Source organism: Oryx dammah, unplaced genomic scaffold (assembly GCF_014754425.2).
Source record: "Oryx dammah isolate SB20612 unplaced genomic scaffold, SCBI_Odam_1.1 HiC_scaffold_18, whole genome shotgun sequence".
Classification (NCBI taxonomy): Eukaryota; Metazoa; Chordata; class Mammalia; order Artiodactyla; family Bovidae; genus Oryx; species Oryx dammah.
The window spans coordinates 113,038,879-113,060,934 of record NW_024070202.1 but is presented as its reverse complement, the minus strand read 5'-3'; the positions used below and the strand labels follow the sequence as shown (position 1 = coordinate 113,060,934).

Genomic DNA, 22,056 nt, shown 5'->3' with positions numbered 1-22,056 from the left:
TTAACAGTTTCATCAGTAGGAACACACTACATTCTGTTTGGATAATGGTTCCAATGTTTCCTAGGGAGGAAGTGACCATGTCCAAGGCCACTTTTTCAGTTCAGTTCAGTCCAGTCACTCAGTCGTCTCTGACTCTTTGCGATCCCACGAACTGCAGCATGCCAGGCTTCCCCGTCCTTCACTACCTCCTGGAGCTTGCTCAAAGTCATGTCCATCAAGTCGGTGATGCCTTCCAACCATCTCATCCTCTGTTGTCCCCTTCTCGTCCTGCCCCCAATCTTTCCCAGCATCACAGTCTTTTCTAGTCAGCCAGTTCTTCGCATCAGGTGGTAATATTTGAGCTTCAACTTCAGCATCAATTCCTCCAATGAATATGCAGGATTGATTGCCTTTACGATTGACTGGTTTGATCTCTCTGCAATCCAAGGGATTCTCAAGAGTCTTTTCCAACACCACAGTTCAAAAGCACACATTCTTTGGTGCTCAGCCTTCTTTATGGTCCAACTCTCACATCCATACAGGACTACTAGAAAAATCATAGCTTTGACTAGACAGACTTTTGTAGGCAAAGTGATGTCTCTCTGATTTTCAATATTTTCTCTAGGTTGGTCATAGCTTTTCTTCCAAGGAGCAAGCGTCTTTTAATTTCACGGCTGCTGTCGCTATCTGCATTGACTTTGGAGTCCAAGAAAAGAAAGCCTGTCACTGTCTCCATTGTTTCCACATCTATTTGCCATGAAGTGATGGGACTGGATGCCATGAGCTTCATTTTTTGAATGTTGAGGTTTGACCCAGCTTTCTCACTCTCCTCTTTCACTTTCATCAAGAGACTCCGTAGTTCTTCTTTACTTTCTGGCATTTGGGTAGTGTTTTCTGCGTACCTGAGGTTATTGATATTTCTCCCTGCAATCTTGACTCCAGCTTGTAGTTCATCCAACCTGGCATTTTGCATGATGTATTCTGCATAGAAGGTAAATAAGCAGTGTGACAACATACAGCCTTGACATGTTCCTTTCCCAATTTGGAACCAGTCCATTGTTCCATGCCCAGTTCTACCTGGTACTTCTTGATCTGCATACAGATTCCTCAGGAGGCAAGTAGGGTGGTCTGGTATTCCCATCTCTTGTAGAATTTGCCTTGGTTTATTGTGATCCACACAGTCAAAGTCTTTAGCGAGTCAATGAAGCAGATGTTTCTCAGGAATTCTCTTGCTTTCCCTATGATCCAATGGAAGTTGGCAATTTGATCTCTGGTTCCTCTGGCTTCTCTAAACCCAACTTGAACATCTAGAAGCTCTCAGTTGATGAACTGTTGAAGCCTAGCTTGGAGAATCTTGAAAATTACTTTGCTAGCATGTGAGGTGAGTGCAACTGTGCGGTAGTTTGAACATCTTTGGCATTGCCTCTCTTTGGGATTGGAATGAAAACTGACCTTTTCTGGTCCTATGGCACTGCTGAGTTTTCCAAATTTGTTGGCATATTGAGTGCAGCACTTTGATAGAATCATTTTTTAGAATTTAAAATAATTCAGCTGGAATTTCATTACCTCCACTAGCTTTGTTCTTAGTGATGTTTCCTAAGGCCCACTTGACTTCACATTCCAGGATGTCTGGCTTTAGGTGATTGATTACTCCATTGTGGTTATTTGGGTCATAAATATTTTTTTTTATATAGTTCTTCTATGTATTATTGCCACCTCTTCTTAAAACCTTCTGCTTTTGTTAGGTCCATACCATCCCTGTCTTTTATTGTGCCCATCTTTGCATGAAATATTCCCTTGGTATCTCTAGTTTTCTTAAGGAGATTTCTAGACTTTCCCATCCTATTAGCTTCCTCTCTTTCTTTGCACTGACCACTTAGGAAGGCTTTCTTATCACTCCTTGCTATTCTTTGGAACTCTGCTTTCAGATGGATATATCTGTCTTTTTCTCCTTTGCCTTTAGTTTCTCTTTTCTTCTTAGCTATTTGTAAGGCTTCCTCAGACAACCATTTTGTCTTTTTGCTTTTCTTTTTCTTTGGGATAGTCTTGATCACAGGCTCCTGTACAAATGTTATGCACCTCCGTCCATAGTTCTTCAGGCACTTTCTCTATGAGATATAATCCCTTGAATCTATTTGTAACTTCCACTGTATAATCATAAGGAATTTGATTTAGTTCATACCTAAATGGTCTAGTGGTTTTCCCTACTTTCTTCAATTTAAATCTGAATTTGGCAATAAGGAGTTCATGATCTGAGCCACAGTCACCTCCCAGTCTTGTTTTTGGTGATTGTATGGAGCTTCTCCATCTTTGGCTGCAAAAAATATAACGATCTGATTTTGGTGTTGACCATCTGGTGATGTCCATGTGAAGAGTCATCTCTTGTGTTGTTGGAAGATGGTTGTTGCTATGACCAGTGCATTCTCTTGGCAAAACTGCTAGGCTTTGCTCTGCTTCATTTTGTATTCTAAGGCCAAACTTGCCCGTTATTCCAGGTATCTCTTGACTTCTTACTTTTTCATTCCAGTCCCCTACAAAAAGGACATCTTTTTTTGCTGTTAGCTCTAGAAGGTCTTGTAGGTCTTCATAGAACCATTAAACTTCAGTTTCTTCAGCATTAGTGGTTTGGGCATAGACTTGGATTACTGTGATACTGAAAGGTTTGCCGTGGAAACAAACAGAGATTATTGTGTCATTTTTGAGACTGCACCCATGTACTGCATCTCGGACCCTTTTGTCGACTATGAGGGCAAGTCCATTTCTTCTAAAGCATTCTTGCCCACAGTAGTAGATGCAAAGGCTATCTCAATTAGATCTGCCCATTCCAGTCCATATTAGTTCACCAATTCCTAAAATGTAGATGTTCACTCTTGCCATCTCCTGTTTGACCACTTCTAATTTACCTTGATTCATGGACCTAACATTACAGGTTCCTATGCAATATTGTACTTCACAGCATTTAACTTTACTTCCATCACCAGTCACATCCACACCTGGGTGCTGTTTTTGCTTTGGCTCAGCTTCTTCATTCTTTTCTGAGGTATTTCTCCACTCTTCTCCAGTAGCATATTGGGTTTCTACCAAACGTTCAGTGTCATATCATTTTGCCTTTTCATACTGTTCATAGGATTCTCAAGGCAATACTGAAATGGTTTGCCATTCATTTCTCCAGTGAACTAGCTGATTCACAAGAAGCCCAAGAATACTGGAGTGGGTACTCTCCAGTGGATCTTCCCGACCCAGGAATAGAACAGGGGTCTCCTGAGTTGCAGGCAGATTCTTTACCAACTGAGCTATCAAGAAAGCCCCTCCAGTGGGCCACACTTTGTCAGAATTCTCCACCATGACCCTTTCATCTTGGGTGGCCCTACAGAGCATGGCTCATAGTTTCATTGCATTAGACAAGGCTTGGCTCCATGTGATCAGTTTGATTAGTTTTCTGTGATTGTGGTTTTCATTCTGTCTGCACTAACAGATATGGTAATTCTGAGGCCAGCTTTTCTCATTAGAGATATGTCAAAGCCTGTAAGGACAGGCTTTGTTGGCCACCATTCAAGACTTGCTTGGTGAAGTCATCAGGGGCTTCTATGTGTGCTATCTTCCAGGAATATGTAATTTTGAGTCTTCATTCAAAAGATTGATTGTGACAAATGTTTGGTTGTTCATGGGTTCTGTACAAAGCATTTTACAAATGACTGCTGCATTTCAGACATGCTTCCTTGACCTTGAGGACTTTTATTCAACATCTCTGGGACCCTTCTGGTGGAGTCATCTTTGAACTTAAATGCACAGTGGAAAGAAAATAAGTCTGTGATTTGTAGCTTCTTTTTATTTTCAACCAAAGCATGTATTCAAGTTTGGTCTTTGACTTTATTCACCAGATTGAGACTCTGTCAAAAACTGAAGTAATTTTCATGAGGTTAAGTCATGATCTGTAAGATCAGTGAAAGCGTTTGCCAGAGTTATCCCCTACACTTGTTGTGAGAGTCTCCATTCACCTGCTTTCTCTTCAGTCACAGGACATGGAGACTCCACCGCACAGATGCTTAACTGGTCAAGGCTGGTCTTTGACTGATCTTGAGTACATAAGGATCAGGGCTCTGAGGAACACTTCTACCATTTCACATATGCAGGCTCTACTCCACCTCTATGACTCCTCTGACTGTGGGATTTACATATAAATAGCAGTCTGTGAGAGGGATGTGGCCACTTCAAACTTCTTCCCATAATCTGAATGAGCACAGTGCTTCTCTGGACTCCTGCTTCACAACTCAGAGCATCCAACGCCACTATTTTAGGAATAGAAGGGGAAGATCTTGGGGTTCTTCTAAAGAGTGCTCTCCTCCACAGCAAACGAGGTGATCTATATCTAAGGCTTGCATTAAGTAAGAAAGACGTCACAAAGAAGGAAGACATTTATTCTTGTCTCCTACAGACCCGTCATGCTGGCTCCATTTGTGTCTCATGAAGGAAATCTTGGATAGCTGCTACCCTAAGCAGAAACTCTCTCCAACCACTGCTCATCTCATTTGTGTAATTAAAGGATCCAACCCAATAATCAAGCTGAATTACAGTGAAGGGTAAAGCCTCTCCTTCCCATGGCTTGTGCTGGCTTCTGCTGAAGGCCGAGCAGTGTGGACGGGGCTGCTTCCATCTGCACCCCTGCCCTCACCTCCTCCTCCAGCCACTGACCTTGCTTCTGACTCCTCCTTGGTTGGAGGAGAGAGAAGAAACCACTGAAGACAAGTCCGACACAATCTGGTCTTTGGGGAATGGAGACGCACTTAGTGTCTCTTTTTTCTCATGGGGCTCCATTAATGACTCTGCAGATAGCCTCCCCTGGAAATCTACCATTACATGTCCAACTGCTGACTGCTATCTGCCCTCCAGATGGTCCTTTCAACTCCAGTTCCTGGCAGAGTTGGGATCCATGGTAGACTTCCAGTCAAGTCCCCTTTAAGCCGGCTTTGGCTGGCTCCCTCCTGTGTGGCCTATAGCTGATTAGTGGGAAGAACACACTTGGGTCCCACAGTCAGTGAAAGCTATAGTTGCTTCAAATCAGCCTCCTCAATCATTATCCTCTGGCACATGGCAACATCTTTTATATTTCCCTCAAGAGAATCTGGCTCTATAGTTTTGCTCCAGAGGACACTGGTCTTGCCCCCCCCCCCCGCCCCCCGGCCAGGAATCTCTTACCATGCAGCACTCATGTCCTCAGGCAGCACGAAGACCAGGGAGCCACCTTATTGGTGTGAGGTAAGAGAGAACTCTTGTCCTGTTGGGTAGAGCACAAGAGGATTCCCCATGGAGCCTCCCTTATGAAATGCCATGGTTACAGAGAGATTAGCCTCTTGACTAGGGGAGCCACTACTCTAGGCATCAGTTCAGTGCAGTTCAGTTCAGTCACTCGGTCGTGTCTGACTCTTTGCGACCCCATGAATCACAGCACACGAGGCCTCCCTGTCTATCACCAACTCCCGGAGTTCACTCAGACTCGCGCCCATCAAATCAGTGATACCATCCAGCCATCTCATCCTCTGTCGTCCCCTTCTCCTCCTGCCCCCAATCCCTCCCAGCATCAGAGTCTTTTCCAATGAGTCAACTCTTCTCATGAGGTGGCCAAAGTACTGGAGTTTCAGCTTTAGCATCATTCCATCCAAAGAACACTCAGGGCTGATCTCCTTTAGAATGGACTGGTTGGATCTCCTTGCAGTCCAAGGGACTCTCAAGAGTCTTCTCCAACACCACAGTTCAAAAGCATCAATTCTTCGGTGCTCAGCTTTCTTCACAGTCCAACTCTCACATCCATACATGACCACTGGAAAAACCATAGTCTTGACTAGACGGACCTTTGCTGGCAAAGTAATGTCTCTGCTTTTCAACATGCTATCTAGGTTGGTCATAACTTTCCTTCCAAGGAGTGAGCATCGTTTAATTTCATGGCTGCAATCACCATCAACAGTGATTTTTGAGGCCCCCAAAATAAAGTCTGACACTGTTTCCACTGTTTCCCCATCTATTTCCCATGAAGTGATGGGAACAGATGCCATGATCTTTGTTTTTGGAATGTTGAGCTTTAAGCCAACTTTTTTACTCTCCTCTTTCACTTTCATCAAGAGGCTTTTTAGTTCCTCTTCACTTTCTGCCATAAGGTTGGTGTCATCTGCATATCTGAGGTTATTGATGTTTCTCCCAGCAATCTTGACTCCAGCTTGTACTTCTTCCAGCCCAGCATTTCTCATGATGTACTCTGCATATAGGTTAAATAAATTTGCCAATCCTGAAGGTTGTTGTCCTTCCAACCAAACTGTCCTCTTTTACAAAGCCCTATCTTCATAACTCAGTTGGTAAAGTATCCGCCTGCTATGCATGGAAATCCCTGTTTGACTCCTGGGTCGGGAAGATCCCTTGAAGAAGGGAAAGGCTACCCACTCCAGTATTCTGGCCTGGAGAATTCCATGGACTACAGTCCATGAGGTTGCAAAGAGTTGGACACAACTGAGCCACTTTCACTTTCCTCTTAAACTCTTCAAATACCTACTGAATTATTTGAACAACTACACCTCACAGAACTGGTCACCACCTGCTTCCTTTCAAGTTCTACACAAATTTTTTAGTACATAAGACTGGAATGTGGGGATGTTGTCCGTACTGAGTCAGTCAAAATCAATATTTATTGTTAATATCCTGCCACATTCACCCTAGGCCTCTCACATAACCTTTGGGATACTCAGCTTGTCACGAACCTAATTGAAGGCTGTCACTTCTGAGTCTACCCTGATGGTCTCACCTGCAGACCCTAACTTTCCTCTTTCTGCAAATAAAGGGGCTTATCATCCCATCATCCACATGCACACATTGTATACATCCTTCAGAGTATACCTCAAGCCCGGAATTCTTCCTCAAGTCTTCTCCTATCAATCTACTTTCCCCAACTATGGATGATGGCTATGCATATTTCAACCATAGGAATAGTACACACAGTGAGTGTGGGAACTTCCTGAGATCTCAGGATTCAGAACCACCTTCAGAGAAAACTGGGATATAATGCAAGTGAAGATACTCTAATGGTCAAGAATTCACACATCAAGGAAAAGATGATACCTATATGATTCATTTGAATTACTCATTTTTCTTTTGAGTATGTTTTACCTTCAAAAATAGAACATAGATTTGAGAGAAAAGAAATCAACTCCTTTAAGTTGTATCTTCATTAGGTCCTAACACAAGCCTAGAAACACACAAGCTAACTGACTTCATAATGCTTCTGCAAATCCCTGAGAGGAAAATATCATCCAAATGGTTCATAAGGGAAATATGTCTGGGCAGTGCACGATTGTTTGCTCTCTAGAGATAATGTTGCACTGATAAATCACTCACAGGGAACTAACTAGAAACATAAGATTCTGTTATAGCAAATAGCAGTTGGGGCCCACAGTGTTATTTCACATATACTATGAATGTTTCTCACAACAGACTTTTCTTCCACGTTGTCTTACTCCATTCAAAGTATTTGTGATGAACCTTAGAATGAGCAGGTATTTGAGATGTTATTTTTCGATATTTAATCTCCAATCCCTCTGTCCTTAAGTTTCATGGATGCAGTAAACACTCTTGTCACTTTCACAGACAAAACAAGGGAGAGCTGTAAAAATTCCAGATATTTGAGTTTGAGTTATCTACCATATGTATTTTAATATAAACTCATCTCTGTATCACTGAAGTTTTGTAATGATTTTAGCAAGACAGAAACTTTAATGTGCTCACTGCCAATGTCACAGTCTATGTGGGTAAAATTTTCCCAGAGATTTCGACAGTCACATGAGACTTTCCTGCTGTCAGGGGATTGAAAAAAAAAAAAAAACAATAAAAATCAGGGAATGCTTTCAAATAGAAAAAGAAGTAGGTATCATAAGATGTATCCATCAAGATTCTAGCAGAAAAAAAGATGGTCTATAGTGATATACTTGAAGCTGAGTCTAGTGAAGAGGCTTCCTATGAGCGACGGATACAAGGTTTGGAAATGACAAGGGAGAGATCCAGTAACAGTGAGGAAATTGTGTCAGTACCCTAAGTGGTGAACAAAAAGGTAGAATCCAGAAAGAGAGTTGGGTGGAGAGATCTCAAGGAGAGGAGCTGTGACCTTCAACTTAGGGGTAGCAACTACTCAGAGATGACCCTGCAGGGAGAGAGGCAGGAGAACAGATATACTGATCTTGCTTTTCTACCTTCAAGAGATCTCCTGCTTGGATTTCCTTTGGCAGAAACCAAGCAGAGGACCGACAGCAAGAGACTCACTGATGTAGTCCATGCAGATCAGTATCCCAGGCAACAAGCTAGATTGAGGGGGAGAGGGGGATGAAGTGTGGATGTGCAGAGGCAAACAAAACTATCTGATAGAGAAGAGGTTTTTATATTACAGTTAGGAGCACTTGAAGTTAGGACAGTACCTTAAAAGAGGGTGAGAGCCCACTTATGAGATTGGACCCATGTCTTGTGAAAGTTTCCTAGCTGGGAGGACTTGTGCCTCTGCTCTGGTGGATGGAACTGAAGGGCAGTGCTGTGTCTAGCAGTGTGTGTTCAGGTGTCTATGGATTTGATATGGCTTTGAGCAGTCCTTCTGCTAATGGTCAGGGTTGTGTTTCTGTTTTGCAAATGGTTTGGTGTGAAGTGTCCAGGACTGAAGGTTTTGGGTCTTTGGGTGGGGCTTCGGCTTAGTGTTTATATGGAGCCCTTTGGGAGAGCTCCTATCAATTAACGTTCCATTAGCAAATGTGCTGTTTGATGCAGAGATCTTGAATCCCTAGGTTGTGCTCTGTGACAACCAACAAGGGTGGAAGGGGGTTTCAAGAGGGAGGGGACATATGTGTACCTATCACTGATTCATGTTGATATATGGCAAGAACCAACATAATACTGGAAAGCAATTTCTTCCAGTTAAAAATATTAAGATGTCTAAAAAGATCAAACTAGTGCCTTTGAAAGAGCTTTAACTTTAAAAGCAAGCAGATATGAATTAAAATTCAGCTCTATTGATCACTAGGCAAGAATTCAGATGGCTCTAGTCAAATTACTTATAGTCCTGAGACTCACTGTCATCTTTTCCATAGGGTTGTTATCATAATTAATTTAAATAAAATGACATACAAAATAGTTTTGTATAGAATAACAGTCATGTTAATCTGTACTATACTTAAGTGGCATTGATAGCAAAAAAAGAGATACCTTTAATAGCAAAAAGAGGAGAGAGAAAAAAAAAAAAACAAGAGAATTTGCCAACCTCCACATCTCCATGAACCACAGAATAATGGTGCCAGAGAAGCCCATGTTTCACAAAGTTTTCCTAGGTGTGGATTGAAATGACACACCAGTTATTACATCAGTGGGGCCTACACTTAACATAGGCAAGGTTTCTTATTTGAATTTTCCCAAATTGAATCTTTGAACTCTACAAAATGGATCATTACCTGGTTATGTCAATTTCATAAACTCTTAAATTTGTTGGCATTGTGTGGAAGGACAGGTAGGAGCTAGGAGTGCTGGGGAATGAGCTGGAAAGATATGTAATTCTAGTTAATTCTCACTGCATGGATTTCCCAGATGATGCTAGTGGTAAAGAATCCCCTTACCAATATATGAGAAGTAAGTGATGTGGGTTTGACCCCTGGGTCAGGAAGATCCCCTGGAGGGTGGCATGGAAACCCACTCCAATATTCTTGCCTGGAGAATCTCATGGACAGGAGCCTGGTGGACTACAGTCCACAGGGTCGCAAAGAGGCGGACAGGATTGAAACAACAGCCTGCTTGCATGCAGCCCTCAGTTCAGTTCAGTTCAGTTCAGTCACTCAGTCGTGTCCGACTCTCTGCGACCCCATGAATCACAGCACACCAGGCTTCCCTGTCCATCACCAGCTCCCGGAGTTCACTCAGACTCACGTCCATCAAGTCAGTGATGCCATCCAGCCATCTCATCCTCTGTCGTCCCCTTCTCCTCTTGCCTCCAATCCCTCCCAGCCCTCACTGCATAACAAATCATCCCAAAACGTAGTGGTTTAAAACAACAGCAATCATTTACTTTTCTCATGAATCTGCAATTTGGGCAGGACCCCGTGGGGAAGACTCATCTTTGCTCTTTGCAGTTTCATCAGCTGGCAGCTGCAGAATCCACTCTGTGTTGCCTCACTTGCAAGGCCAGCAAGCTGATTCTGGATGGCAGGTGAAATATCAGCCAGGGGAGTGGACCAGTGACTTCAGGTTCTCTTCATGGGGGCGACTTCTACTCAGGCTTTCTCAAGGGAAGGAAGGGTGGGCAAATTCCAAGGGTAAACAATGTGGAAGAGCAAGGAGGCATTTTCCCTATCTAATCTTAGAAGTCACATGGTGTTGCTTCAAGCGCTCACTGTTTCTCAAAGCAGTCACAAAGTCCCTCCAATTTCAAGGTAGGGGACATAGACCCATAGCTCAAGGGAAAGAGATCATAAGAGGATTTAGACTGTAAGAAGTCAGAAGATAGGGTTTTAACCATCTTTGGAAAATAAACACTACCACATTAACAAGGTTTAGTAAATTGAGGAGGAAAAATAAACTTTATACTACCACAACATGTACCATATTTTTGAAAGCATATTTTTAATCATGTTGAATGTAACTTGAAATATATTCATCTCAGCTTCTCCTCGTATATTTTTCATTCGTTCATCATGCTTCTGCATTAGCAACTTTATTTCTCCTTTTCTTCTGGTGTTTTATGGGCATATTCCTTTTCTACTAGTTTAATTTTGTTTTGTAATTCATCAGCATAGTCTTTCTTCAAGTGTTCCTCCTGCTGTCTCAGCTTTTGGTTTATGTCCTTGTAAATGGGGTCAGAAAAGTAAGCCCCTTGGTTGTTCTGCACCATCTTGTCTATCAGCTCCACCAATTCCTGCACCTGAGCTTCCTTCTCAGCCTGCTCTGTGTTTCTGCTGTTCCTGATGGCATAGCGGCGCTCTCCACACTCCTGGAGGAGGCTTCGTAGGTTTACATCTGCATCCTTCAAAAAGTCGCTCAGGCTCTGGTCCCCCTGTTCATCTCTGCAAGTGAATAAGATGATCATATACTTCATTGGCTGCTTTCCCAAACGGATTCTTGACCAACTCCACAGTTCGCTGCTCTTCCTGTGTGTAGCGGCCCAGCCTCATGACCAAAACGATGGCGTGAGGCCCGGGACAGGAGGCGAGGACACATCGGCTGATTTCCTTGCAGGTGGTTTTCAGAGTCTCCTTAGTGTCAAAGAGCCCTGGGGTGTCAACAACGAGAAGATCTCTCCCCTTCCATTTCCGGGATGCTTTCTGACAAGTTTTGGTAACAGCTTCCGGAGCAATCCTAGAGTCGAATACTTTGTCCCCGAGGATGGTGTTTGCCGTCGCACTTTTCCCACTTCCGGTCTTCCTGACCAGCACGATCCTCAGAGTGTTGTTTGTTGTGGCAGCCATGTTTATATCACGAGATTCTGGCGCGCAGGCACCCACACCACTAGGGAGAGGGGGAAAGGATCAATTTAGGTAAGTAGGAACCATTTCCAATTCTCTCTCTCTCTCTTTTTTTTTTTTTCTTCTTTTCCTCACTGAAAATTCTAATATTCGCTTATGCATATTGACCCCAGTTAGAGACAGAAAATTTAAACAGTTCAGTTGTTATTGAAGAAATAACCAACTAGTTAGAGTATCTCCACAAAAATGTCAGGTCTTGATGGTTTCATAGGGAACTCACTGAAACCTTTAAAGACCTGATAATCTCAGGTTACTCAAACTATTCCTGATCACATAGCAATAAAGGAAAATGTTCAGTTTTTTCTATGAAGCAAGTGTAATGTTGATTCCAAAGCTAACAAAGATTTCACAATAAATAAAGCTATAGACCTGTCTCATGTGTAAATATTGATACAAAATTCCTAAGTAAATTATTACATGCAAAAAGCAGTATCGCATGAGTAAGTACGATTGTCAGACATACTAGGGTGATTCAACAAGGGGATTTTGATTGTTACAATACATCCCATCAAGAGATTAAGAAGAAAAGTAACTAGGTGCAGAAGAGTCGTTTGGCCAAATTCAATCCTGATTCATGTTTAAAGCAGTTCATCAAATTTAAATTAATTGATTCTTCTTTAACATGATTGTATGTATATATAAAATAAAAATTTTATCACTTTTTTTTTCATCCAACTAAAATTGTTGTTCAGCCACTAAGTTGTATCGAACTCTTTTGTGACCCTATTTATTGTAGCCTGCCTGGCTCCTCTGTCCATGGCATTACCCAGGCAAGAATACTAGAGTGGTTTGCCATTTCCTACTCCAGAGGATCTTACAGACCCAGGGATCAAACCTGAGCCTCCTGCATTGGCAGGTGGATTCTTTGCCATTGAGCCACCAGGGAAACTCAGCAACTAAAGCAGTTGATTATAAAATTTATTTGGATGAAGGAAAAAGAATTAGCCTGGGCAAGCAAGCAAAAAAAAAAAAAAAAAATGAGATAAGACTAGCTTTGCCAGATAGTAGAATATAAGTTTCTGTAATTAAAGCAGTATAATATTGGTGCATGGATAGACAGAACAGTGAAACAAAAACAGAAAATTCAAATATAGGCCAAGTTGATCACACAATATTCATTTATATTCAAATCATGTACATTATGCTACATTTATATTCAGTAAGGTAGCATCTCACATCAATGCAAAGAAAGATGGACTAATAAGGAACATTGAGATAACCATATAGAAAAAATAAAACTGCGTCCATTTCTTCTTGCCAGTCAACTTCCAAATAGATTAAAAATATAAATGTAGAAAAAGTTAATCCATATAAAGAATAGAAGAAACATGAGTAAATCTTTGTAACCTAGGTATAGGTAAAATATTTATAAGATTTGGAATAGAGTAAGGTTGTGTGAAAAATCACTTAGTCACTCTGCCATCCCATGGACTGTACCATCCATGGTATTCTCTAGGCCAGAATACTGGAGTGGGTAGCCTTTCCCTTCTCCAGGTTCTCTTCCATATGACCCGGGTCTCCTGCATTGGAGGTGGATTCTTTACAAGCTGAGCCACAGGGAAGCCCAGAGTAAGGAAAGAGACTCCTAAATTTGATTACATAAAAATCAAACAGATATTTTGGGGATATACAAATTAAAACACAAATGTCAAACCAGGGGAAAGATTTTTCCTACTTATATAAAAGAAGGGCCATTTCCCTTTTGTACAAATAATATATATACAAATGGTCAATAAGCACATGAAAAGATGCTCAGCATCACTAACTACTCAAGAAATGCAATTAAAAATACCTTGATGTGTCACCTCACAGCAGTCAGAACTGCCACCATCAAAAAGTCTACAAATAATGTTGGAGAGAGTGTGAAGAAAAGGGAACCCTCCTCCACTGTTGGTGGAAACATAAATTGGTATAGCCTCTATGAAGAACAGTATGGAAGATCCTCAAGAAACTAGAAATAGAGTTGCCATATGATCCAGCAGTCCAACTCCTGGGCATATTATCCAGATAAACTCTAATTTGAAACGATACATGCAGCCCTGTGTTCATAGTAGCACTATTTACCATAGCCCAGACGTGGAAACAACCTAATTGTCCATCTACAGATGAATGTGTAAAGAACTGTGATTTGTATATACAATGGGATATTACTCAGCAGTAAAAGAGAATGAAATAATGCCATTTGCAGCAACATGGATGAAATGAGATGTTTTCACATTGAGTGAAGTAAGTCAGATAGAAAAAAAAATATTATATGGTACAATTTATATGTGGAATCTAAAAAAAATAATAAATGACCTTATTTACAAAACAGGAACAGACTCACTGACACAGAAAACAAACTTATGATTACCAAATAGGAAAGTCAGCTGCTGCTGCTGCTAAGTCGCTTCAGTCGTGTCTGACTCTGTGCAACCCCGTAGACAGCAGCCCACCAGGCTCCCCTATCCCTGGGATCCTCCAGGCAAGAACACTGGAGCGGGTTGCCATGTCCTCCAATGCATGAAAGTGAAAAGTGAAGTGAAGTTGCTCAGTCATGTCCGACTCTCAGCAACACCATGGACTGCAGCCTACCAGGCTCCTCCATCCATGGGATTCTCCAGACAAGAATACTGGGAAAAGGGATAAATTAGAAGTATCGGATTTATGGATACATACCACTATATATTCCTTGTTGCTCAGCAGATAAAGAATCCATCTGCAATGTGCGAGACCTGGGTTTGATCCCTGGGTTAGGAAGATCCCCTGAAGGGAAAAGCTACCCACTCATATTCTGGCCTGGAGAATTCCATGGACTACAGAAGAACTGCACAAAAAAGTTCTTCATGACCCAGATAATCACAATCGTGTGATCACTCACCTAGAGCCAGACATCATGGAATGTGAAGTCAAGTAGGCCTTAGGAAGCATCAGTATGAACAAAGCTAGTGGAAGTGATGGAATTCCAGTTGAGCTATTTCAAATCCTGAAAGATGATGCTGTGAAAGTGCTGCACTTAATATGCCAGCAAATTTGGAAAACTCAGCAGTGGCCATAGGACTGGAAAAGGTCAGTTTTCATTCCAATCCCAAAGAAAGGCAATGCCAAAGAATGCTCAAATTACCACACAATTGCACTCATCTCACACACTAGGAAAGTAATGCTTAAAATTCTCCAAGCCAGGCTTCAGCAATACGTGAACCATGAACTTCCTGATGTTCAAGCTGGTTTTAGAAAAACCAGAGGAACCAGAGATAAAATTGTCAACATCCGCTGGATCATTGAAAAAGCAAGAGAGTTCCAGAAAAACATCTATTTCTGCTTTATTGACTATGCCAAAGCCTTTGACGGTGTGGATCACAACAAACCATGGAAAATTCTTCAAGAGATGGGAATCCCAGATCACCTTACCTGTCTTCTGAGAACTCTGTATGCTGGTCAGGAAGCAACAGTTAGAACTGGACATGGAACAACAGACTGGTTCCAAATAGGAGAGGGAGTACGTCAAGGCTGTATGTTGTCACTTTGCTTATTTAACTTCTGTGCAGAGTACATCATGAGAAACGCTGGGCTGGAAGAAGCACAAGCTGGCATCAAGATTGCCGGGAGAAATATCAATAACCTCAGATATGCAGATGACACCACCATTATGGCAGAAAATGAAGAAGAACTAAGCCTCTTGATGAAAGTGAAAGTGGAGAGTGAAAAAGTTGGCTTAAAGCTCAACATTCAGAAAACTAAGATCATGGCATCTGGTGCCATCACTTCATGGCAAATAGATGGGGAAACAGTGGAAACAATGACTGACTTTATCTTTCTGGGCTCCAAAATCACTGCAGATGGTGATTGCAGCCATGAAATTAAAAGACGCTTACTCCTTGGAAGGAAAGTTATGACCAACCTAGAGAGCATATTAAAAAGCAGAGACATTACTTTGCCGACAAAGGTCCATCTAGTCAAGGCTATGGTTTTTCCAGTGGTCATGTATGGATGTGAGAGTTGGACAATAAAGAAAGCTGAGCACCAAAGAATTGATGCTTTTGAACTGTGGTGTTGGAGAAGACTCTTGAGAGTCCCTTGGACTGCAAAGAGATCCAACCAGTCCATCCTAAAGGAGATCAGTCCTGGGTGTTCGCTAGAAGGACTGATGTTAAAGCTGAAACTCCAATACTTTGGCCACCTGATGCGAAGAGCTGACTCATTGGAAAAGATCCTGATGTTGGGAAAGATTGAGGGCGTAAGGAGAAGGGGATGACAGAGGATGAGATGGTTGGATGGCATCACTGACTCGATGGACATGGGTTTGGGTAGACTCCGAGAGTTGGTGATGGACAGGGAAGCCTGGTGTGCTGCGGTTCATGGGGTCGCAAACAGTCGAACACAACAGACTGACTTTCACTCACCACTGTATATAAAATACATAAGCAACAAGGATTTACTGTATAATAAAAAGGAACTATCCAACCAGTCCATTCTAAAGGAGATCAGTCTTGGGTGTTCTTTGGAAGGACTGATGCTAAAGCTGAAACTCCAATACTTTGGCCACCTCGTGGGAAGAGTTGACTCGTTGGAAAGGACTCTGATGCTGGGAGGGATTGGGGGCAGGAGGAGAAGGGGACGACAGAGGATGAGATGGCTGGATGGCATCACTGACTCGATGGACATGAGTCTGAGTGAACTCTGGGGGTTGGTGATGGACAGGGAGGCCTGGCGTGTGTGCTGCAATTCATGAGGTCACAAAGAGTCAGACCTGACTGAGTGACTGATCTGAACTGAAAAAGGAACTATATTCAAAATCTTGTAGTAACTATAATGGAAAAGAATCAGAAATGTATACATATATATAAAACTAAATCACTTTGTTGCAATTATAATAAATCGACTATATTTCAATAAAAATATTTTAGAAAACAAATAATATCTAAAAGTAGATAAACAAAAGACCAATAACTCAATAGAAAATGTTATAAGAGATATGAATGAACAAGTTCATGAAAAAATGTAAATATCCTTTGAATATATAAAAAGATATTAACATTCACTCATAGAAAAATCTATCAAAACATAAAAAACCTTAAAATTAATTAAAGTTATACTATGATGTTATTTCTCATGTACAGGTTTGGCAAAATTCAAGTTTGTTGGCATAATCTATTGGTAAACAGTATAGGGGAGGGACTCCTTGGTGGCCAGTAGTTAAGAATCCACCTTGCAATACTGGGGGTGCAGGTTTTACCCCTGGTTGAGGAACTAAGATCCCATATGCCATGGAGCAACTAATACCACCACAACCAGAGAGTCCATGTGTCCCGAGGAAAGATCCCACATGAGGCAACGAAGATCCTGTGTGCTGCAACTAAGACCCAATGCAGGCAAATAGATAGATAACTATTTAAAAACAAAAGGTTTAGGGAAAATAGGTCCTCTCCTACATGACTGTTGGGAAGAGAAAAATAGTCTAAAAGAACCAGAGGAGAAGTTAGCAAGAACTTGCAACGGTACATATTCATTTACTCTTTGATTATCAATCACAATTTTAGGACTTATCCCAAAGGTACACTGACAAAAAAAAAAGAAGAAGAAGAAGAAGAAAATTATGCAGAAGGCTGTTAACTGCACCACTGTTTGAAACCTCAAAAGACCAAAAATTTATCAAATGACTATCATTAGGGACCTGATTGGAGAAGGCAATGGCACCCCATTCCAGTACTCTTGCCTGAAAAATCCCATGGATGGAGGAGCCTGGTGGGCTGCAGTCCACGGGGTCGCTAAGAGTCAGACATGACTGGGCGACTTCACTTTCACTTTTCACTTTCAAGCACTGGAGAAGGACATGGCAACCCACTCCAGTGTTCTTGCCTGGAGAATCCCAGGGGCGGAGGAGGCTGGTGGGCTGCCGTCTGTGGGGTCGCACAGAGTCGGACATGACTGAAGCGGCTTAGCAGCAGCGGCACCAGCAGGAACCTGATTGAATTAACTATAGTCACACAATGAAGTGCTAGCCAACTGTACAAAGGAATGAAGTATATCTCTATATCCCAGTATGGAGACATCTGTAGAATACATCATTAAGCAAAAAAAGCAAAGTGAAGAAAATAATGCACAGTATACTAGCATTTCTCTAATAAGGAGGAATGTGACCTACATGTATACATGTAATATATGCGTTTTTCATTCATCTGTAGAAGCAATGGAAGAATAATCTGAAAACTAAACAAAAATAAGTTACTTCGATGGAGATGGGAAAAAGAGGAAGGAGGACACAGGGATAGACATTGGGAACTAGACTTGTTGGGATATACTTACATTTCATAGATTTGATCTTAAAGCCACATAAATGGTTTAAACAATTATACAGTAAAAGTTATGTTTCAATATACTAGTAAAAATCAAAAGCAAATGAAGCAAATGAGCCTAATTGTGTTTTGTGTTGTGAATGAACCACACAAAAAATCATTCCAAGAGACCTGACAAAGTGGTCATTTCTTTGTCCATCCCCAGTGGGATATATTTAACTTCTCCCACTACTCTCCCCCGAGAAAGACCTGCAAAAAATTATTTTCAGCAATCCTGTTCTTGGTTGTGTATGTTTGTATAGTTTTGAACTTCATTGAAAAGGCATAAAAACAATGAGCCAAGTAGCAACAAGCACACTTAGGGCCAGATTTCAGTCTTCAAATACCATTTACCACCAAAAAAGTAGTTGATTTACAATCAACTATACTGCAATATAAAATAGGAACTAAATTTTAAAAAAGAGAGATTTAGACTAGGTGGCCTCTATTTGCATTCCAACTCTAAAGACCTGCCTTGGGAACGTATTTCTTCTTAAGAGAAATGTCTGGGTTATCAAGTGTTATCAATGTCTATCCCAACAACAACTGGATGGAAGGTGTAGTATTCAGCAAAAGATCGTCATGTTAAAATGAGATGCTTGGATATTATGCTAAGAAACACCACTACTCCCCTCCCTACCCTCCACCACTCCCGCTCTGGCAGCATCCTCTTGGCAGAGGTGCTTGCACAGCACGTGGTCCCTTCTCAGTCCAGAATCCACGCCCTCTCCAACTCCAGGTATCCTACTGCCCCTACAGCTCTGTGCTCTGGAGCCTCTTCTCAGCCAGGCTCACCTGCTTTTGAAGGATTTGATGAGCTGTCCGGTTTCTTCCAGAGAGCTGTTTGAGCCCCTGTTTTTGCTTTAACTGCTGCACCTCTGAGACCTCAGAGCCAGGAAGCAAATTGGGTGTGGTTAGCGAAGACACTTTTTTTTTTAAAGAGACAGAAGTATTGACCATAAATGTTTAGGTTTGCCCGGTTGGAAGCTTTTTCTCCATGTGCCTGCAGTCACAGCAAAATTTCCAAAAATTACACTTGCTGTTTGGGGTTATAGTAAATGACCTAAATCTTGCCCAGAAAGCCAGACATAGTGTCTATCATCTTTCCTGGGAGCTGTGAGAGACCACAGCGCGCTTCAGGAAAGAAGTAAGTCAGACAGACACGTGGCTCGCTGTTTCCTGGGGATACTGCCTGTTCTACTGTTGAGTGGAAACTAGAACTTGTAAGTGATGAACCTGACCATTTAGCTGAAGTGATTTCCAAGCAAAGTGTGGAAGGTGCAGCCAAGCTCCGCCTTCTGCTTTTAGTGAAATGCAAGAGGAAAGAGGTTGCAGTGATGCATCTAGAAGCTGAGGATTGCAGCAGCACCAGAAGCCCGGAAGAGGCCATAAAGCAGCCTCCCTAAGAGCCTTCAGAGAGCACGGCTCTGCCAGCATCTTGAGTTTGAACTCCCAGAACTAGGAGGTAATAAATATCTTTCTTTTAAGCTCCATAGTGAAAGTGAAAGTTGCTCAGTCATATCCTACTCTTTGGGACCGCATGGACTATACAGTCCATGGAATTCTCCAGGCCAGAATACTGGAGTGGGTAGCCTTTCCCTTCTCCAGGGGATCTTCCCAACCCCGGGATTGAACCCAGGTCTCCCGGATTGCAGGCGGATTCTTTACCAGGGTGGCTCAGACGGTAAAGCGTCTGTCTACAATGCCGGAGACCTGGGTTCGATCCCTGGGTCGGGAAGATCCCCTGGAGAAGGAAATGGCAATCCACTCCAGTACTATTGCCTGGAAAATCCCATGGAGAGAGGAGCCTAGTAGGCTACAGTCCATGGGGTCGCAAAGAGTCGGACATGACTGAGCGACTTCACTTTCACTTTCTTTGCCAGCTGAGCCACCAGGAAAACCCAGGAATACTGGAGTAGGTAGCCTATCCCTTCTCCAGTGGATCTTCCCAACCTAGGAATTGAACTAGAGTCTCCTGCATTGCAGGTGGATTCTTCCAACTGAGCTATCAGGGAAGCCCTTTCAAGCTCCATTCAGTTCAGTTCAGTTCAGTCACTCAGTCGCTTCTGACTCTCTGTGACCCCATGGACTGCAGCACGCCAGGCTTCTCTGCCCATCAGCAACTCCCAGAGCTTACTCAAACTCATGTCCATGCGTTGGTGATGCCACCCAACCATCTCATCCTCTGTCGTCCCCTTCTCCTCCCACCTTCAATCTTTCCCAGCATCAGGGTCTGTTCCAATGAGTCAGTTCTTCACAACAGATGGCCAAAGGATTGGAGTCTCAGCTTCAGCATCAGTCTTTCCAATGAATATTCAGGACTTTTTCCTTTAGGACTGACTGGTTTGATCACCTTGCAGTCCAAGGGACTCTCAAGAGTCTTGTCCAACACAACAGTTCAAAAACATCAATTCTTCAGCTCTCGGTTTTCTTTACAGTCCAACTCTCACATCCATACATGACTACTAGAAAAACCATAGCTTTGACTAGACAGACCTTTTTCGGCAAAGTAATGGCTCTGCTTTTTAATATACTATCTAGGTTGCTCATAGCTTTTCTTTCAAGGAGCAAGCATCTTTTAATTTCATGGCTTAAGTCACCATCTGCAGTGACTTTGGAGCCCAAGAAAAGAAAGTATGTCACTGTTTCCATTGTTTCCCCATCTATTTGCCATGAAGTGATGGGACTGGATGCCATGACCTTTGTATTTTGAATGGTGAGGTTTAACCCAGCTTTCTCACTCTCTTCTTTCACTTTCATCAAGAGGCTTTTAGTTCCTCTTCTCTTTCTGCCATGAGGGTTGTGTCCTTCGCATATCTGAGGTTACTGATATTTCTCCCAACAATCTTGATTCCAGCTTGTGCTTCTTCCTGCCCAGCATTTTGTGTGATAAACTCTGCATATAGGTTAAATAAGCAGGGTGAAAATACACAGCCTTGATGTACTCCTTTCCCAATTTGGAACCAGTCTGTTGTTCCATGTTTGGTTCTACTGTTGCTTCTTGACCAGCATACAGAGTTCTCAGGAGACAGGTAAGGTGATCTGAGATTCCCATCTCTTGAAGAATTTTCCTTGGTTTGTTATGATCTACACAGTCAAGGATTTAGTGTAGTCAATGAAGCAGAAGTAGATGTTTTTCTAGAACTCTCTTGCTTTTTCTATGACCCAGCAGATGTAGGCAATTTGATCTCTGGTTCCTCTGCCTTTTCTAAAATGAGCTTGAACATCTGGAAGTTCATGGTTCATGTACTGTTGAAGCCTGGCTTGGAGAATCTTGAGCATTACTTTGCTAGCATGTGAGATGAGTGCAATTGTACGGTAGTTTGAGCATTTTCTGGCATTGCCCTTTGGGATTGGAATGAAAACTGACCTTTCCCAGTCCTGTGGCCACTGATGAGTTTTCCAAATTTGCTGGCATATTGAGTGCAGCACTTTCACAGCATCATCTTTTAGAATTTGAAATAGCTCAATGAGAATTCCATCACCTCCACTAGCTTTGTTCGTAGTGATGCTTCCTAAGGGCCACTTGACTTCACATTCCAGGATGTCTGGCTCTAGGTGAGTGATTGAGTGATCACACCATTGTGGCTATCTGGGTCTTGAAGATCTTTTTTATATAGTTATCCTGAAAGACACTTACTCCTTGGAAGAAAAGTTATGACCAACCTAGATAGTATATTCAAAAGCAGAGACATTACTTTGCTGACTAAGGTCCATCTAGTCAAGGCTATGGTTTTTCCTGTGGTCATGTATGGATGTGAAAGTTGGACTGTGAAGAAGGCTGAGCACCGAAGAATTGAGGCTTTTGAACTGTGGTGTTGGAGAAGACTCTTGAGTCCCTTGGACTACAAGGAGATCCAACCAGTCCATTCTGAAGGAGATCAGCCCTGGGATTTCTTTGGTAGGAATGGTGCTAAAGCTGAAACTCCAGTACTTTGGCCACCTCATGTGAAGAGTTGACTCATTGGAAAAGACTCTGATGCTGGGAGGCATTGGAGGCAGGAGGAGAAGGGGACGACCAAGGATGAGATGGCTGGATGGCATCACGGACTCTATGGACGTGAGTCTGAGTGAACTCCGGGAGATGGTGATGAACAGGGAGGCCTGGCGTGCTGCGATTCATGGGGTCGCAAAGAGTCGGACATGACTGAGCGACTGAACTGAACTGAACTGTGTATTCTTGCCACCTCTTCTTAATATCTTCTGCTTCTGTTAAGTCCATACCATTTCTGTCC

General features: G+C 42.3%; 2 protein-coding genes across 2 annotated transcripts in view; both read right to left on the bottom strand.

Annotated features, from left to right (window-relative positions):
• LOC120877906 (GTPase IMAP family member 1-like) overlaps window positions 1-22,056 on the bottom strand; it is a 597,608-nt gene that overhangs the window by 104,572 nt on the left and 470,980 nt on the right. The gene's annotated exons all lie outside the window — the stretch shown is intronic.
• On the bottom strand, window positions 10,025-12,091 carry LOC120877915 (GTPase IMAP family member 7-like). The gene is given in 3 exon segments (XM_040260395.1): window positions 10,025-10,702; window positions 10,705-11,080; window positions 11,082-12,091. Coding segments are annotated over 3 exon segments (876 nt in total). The 5' UTR covers window positions 11,451-12,091; the 3' UTR covers window positions 10,025-10,571.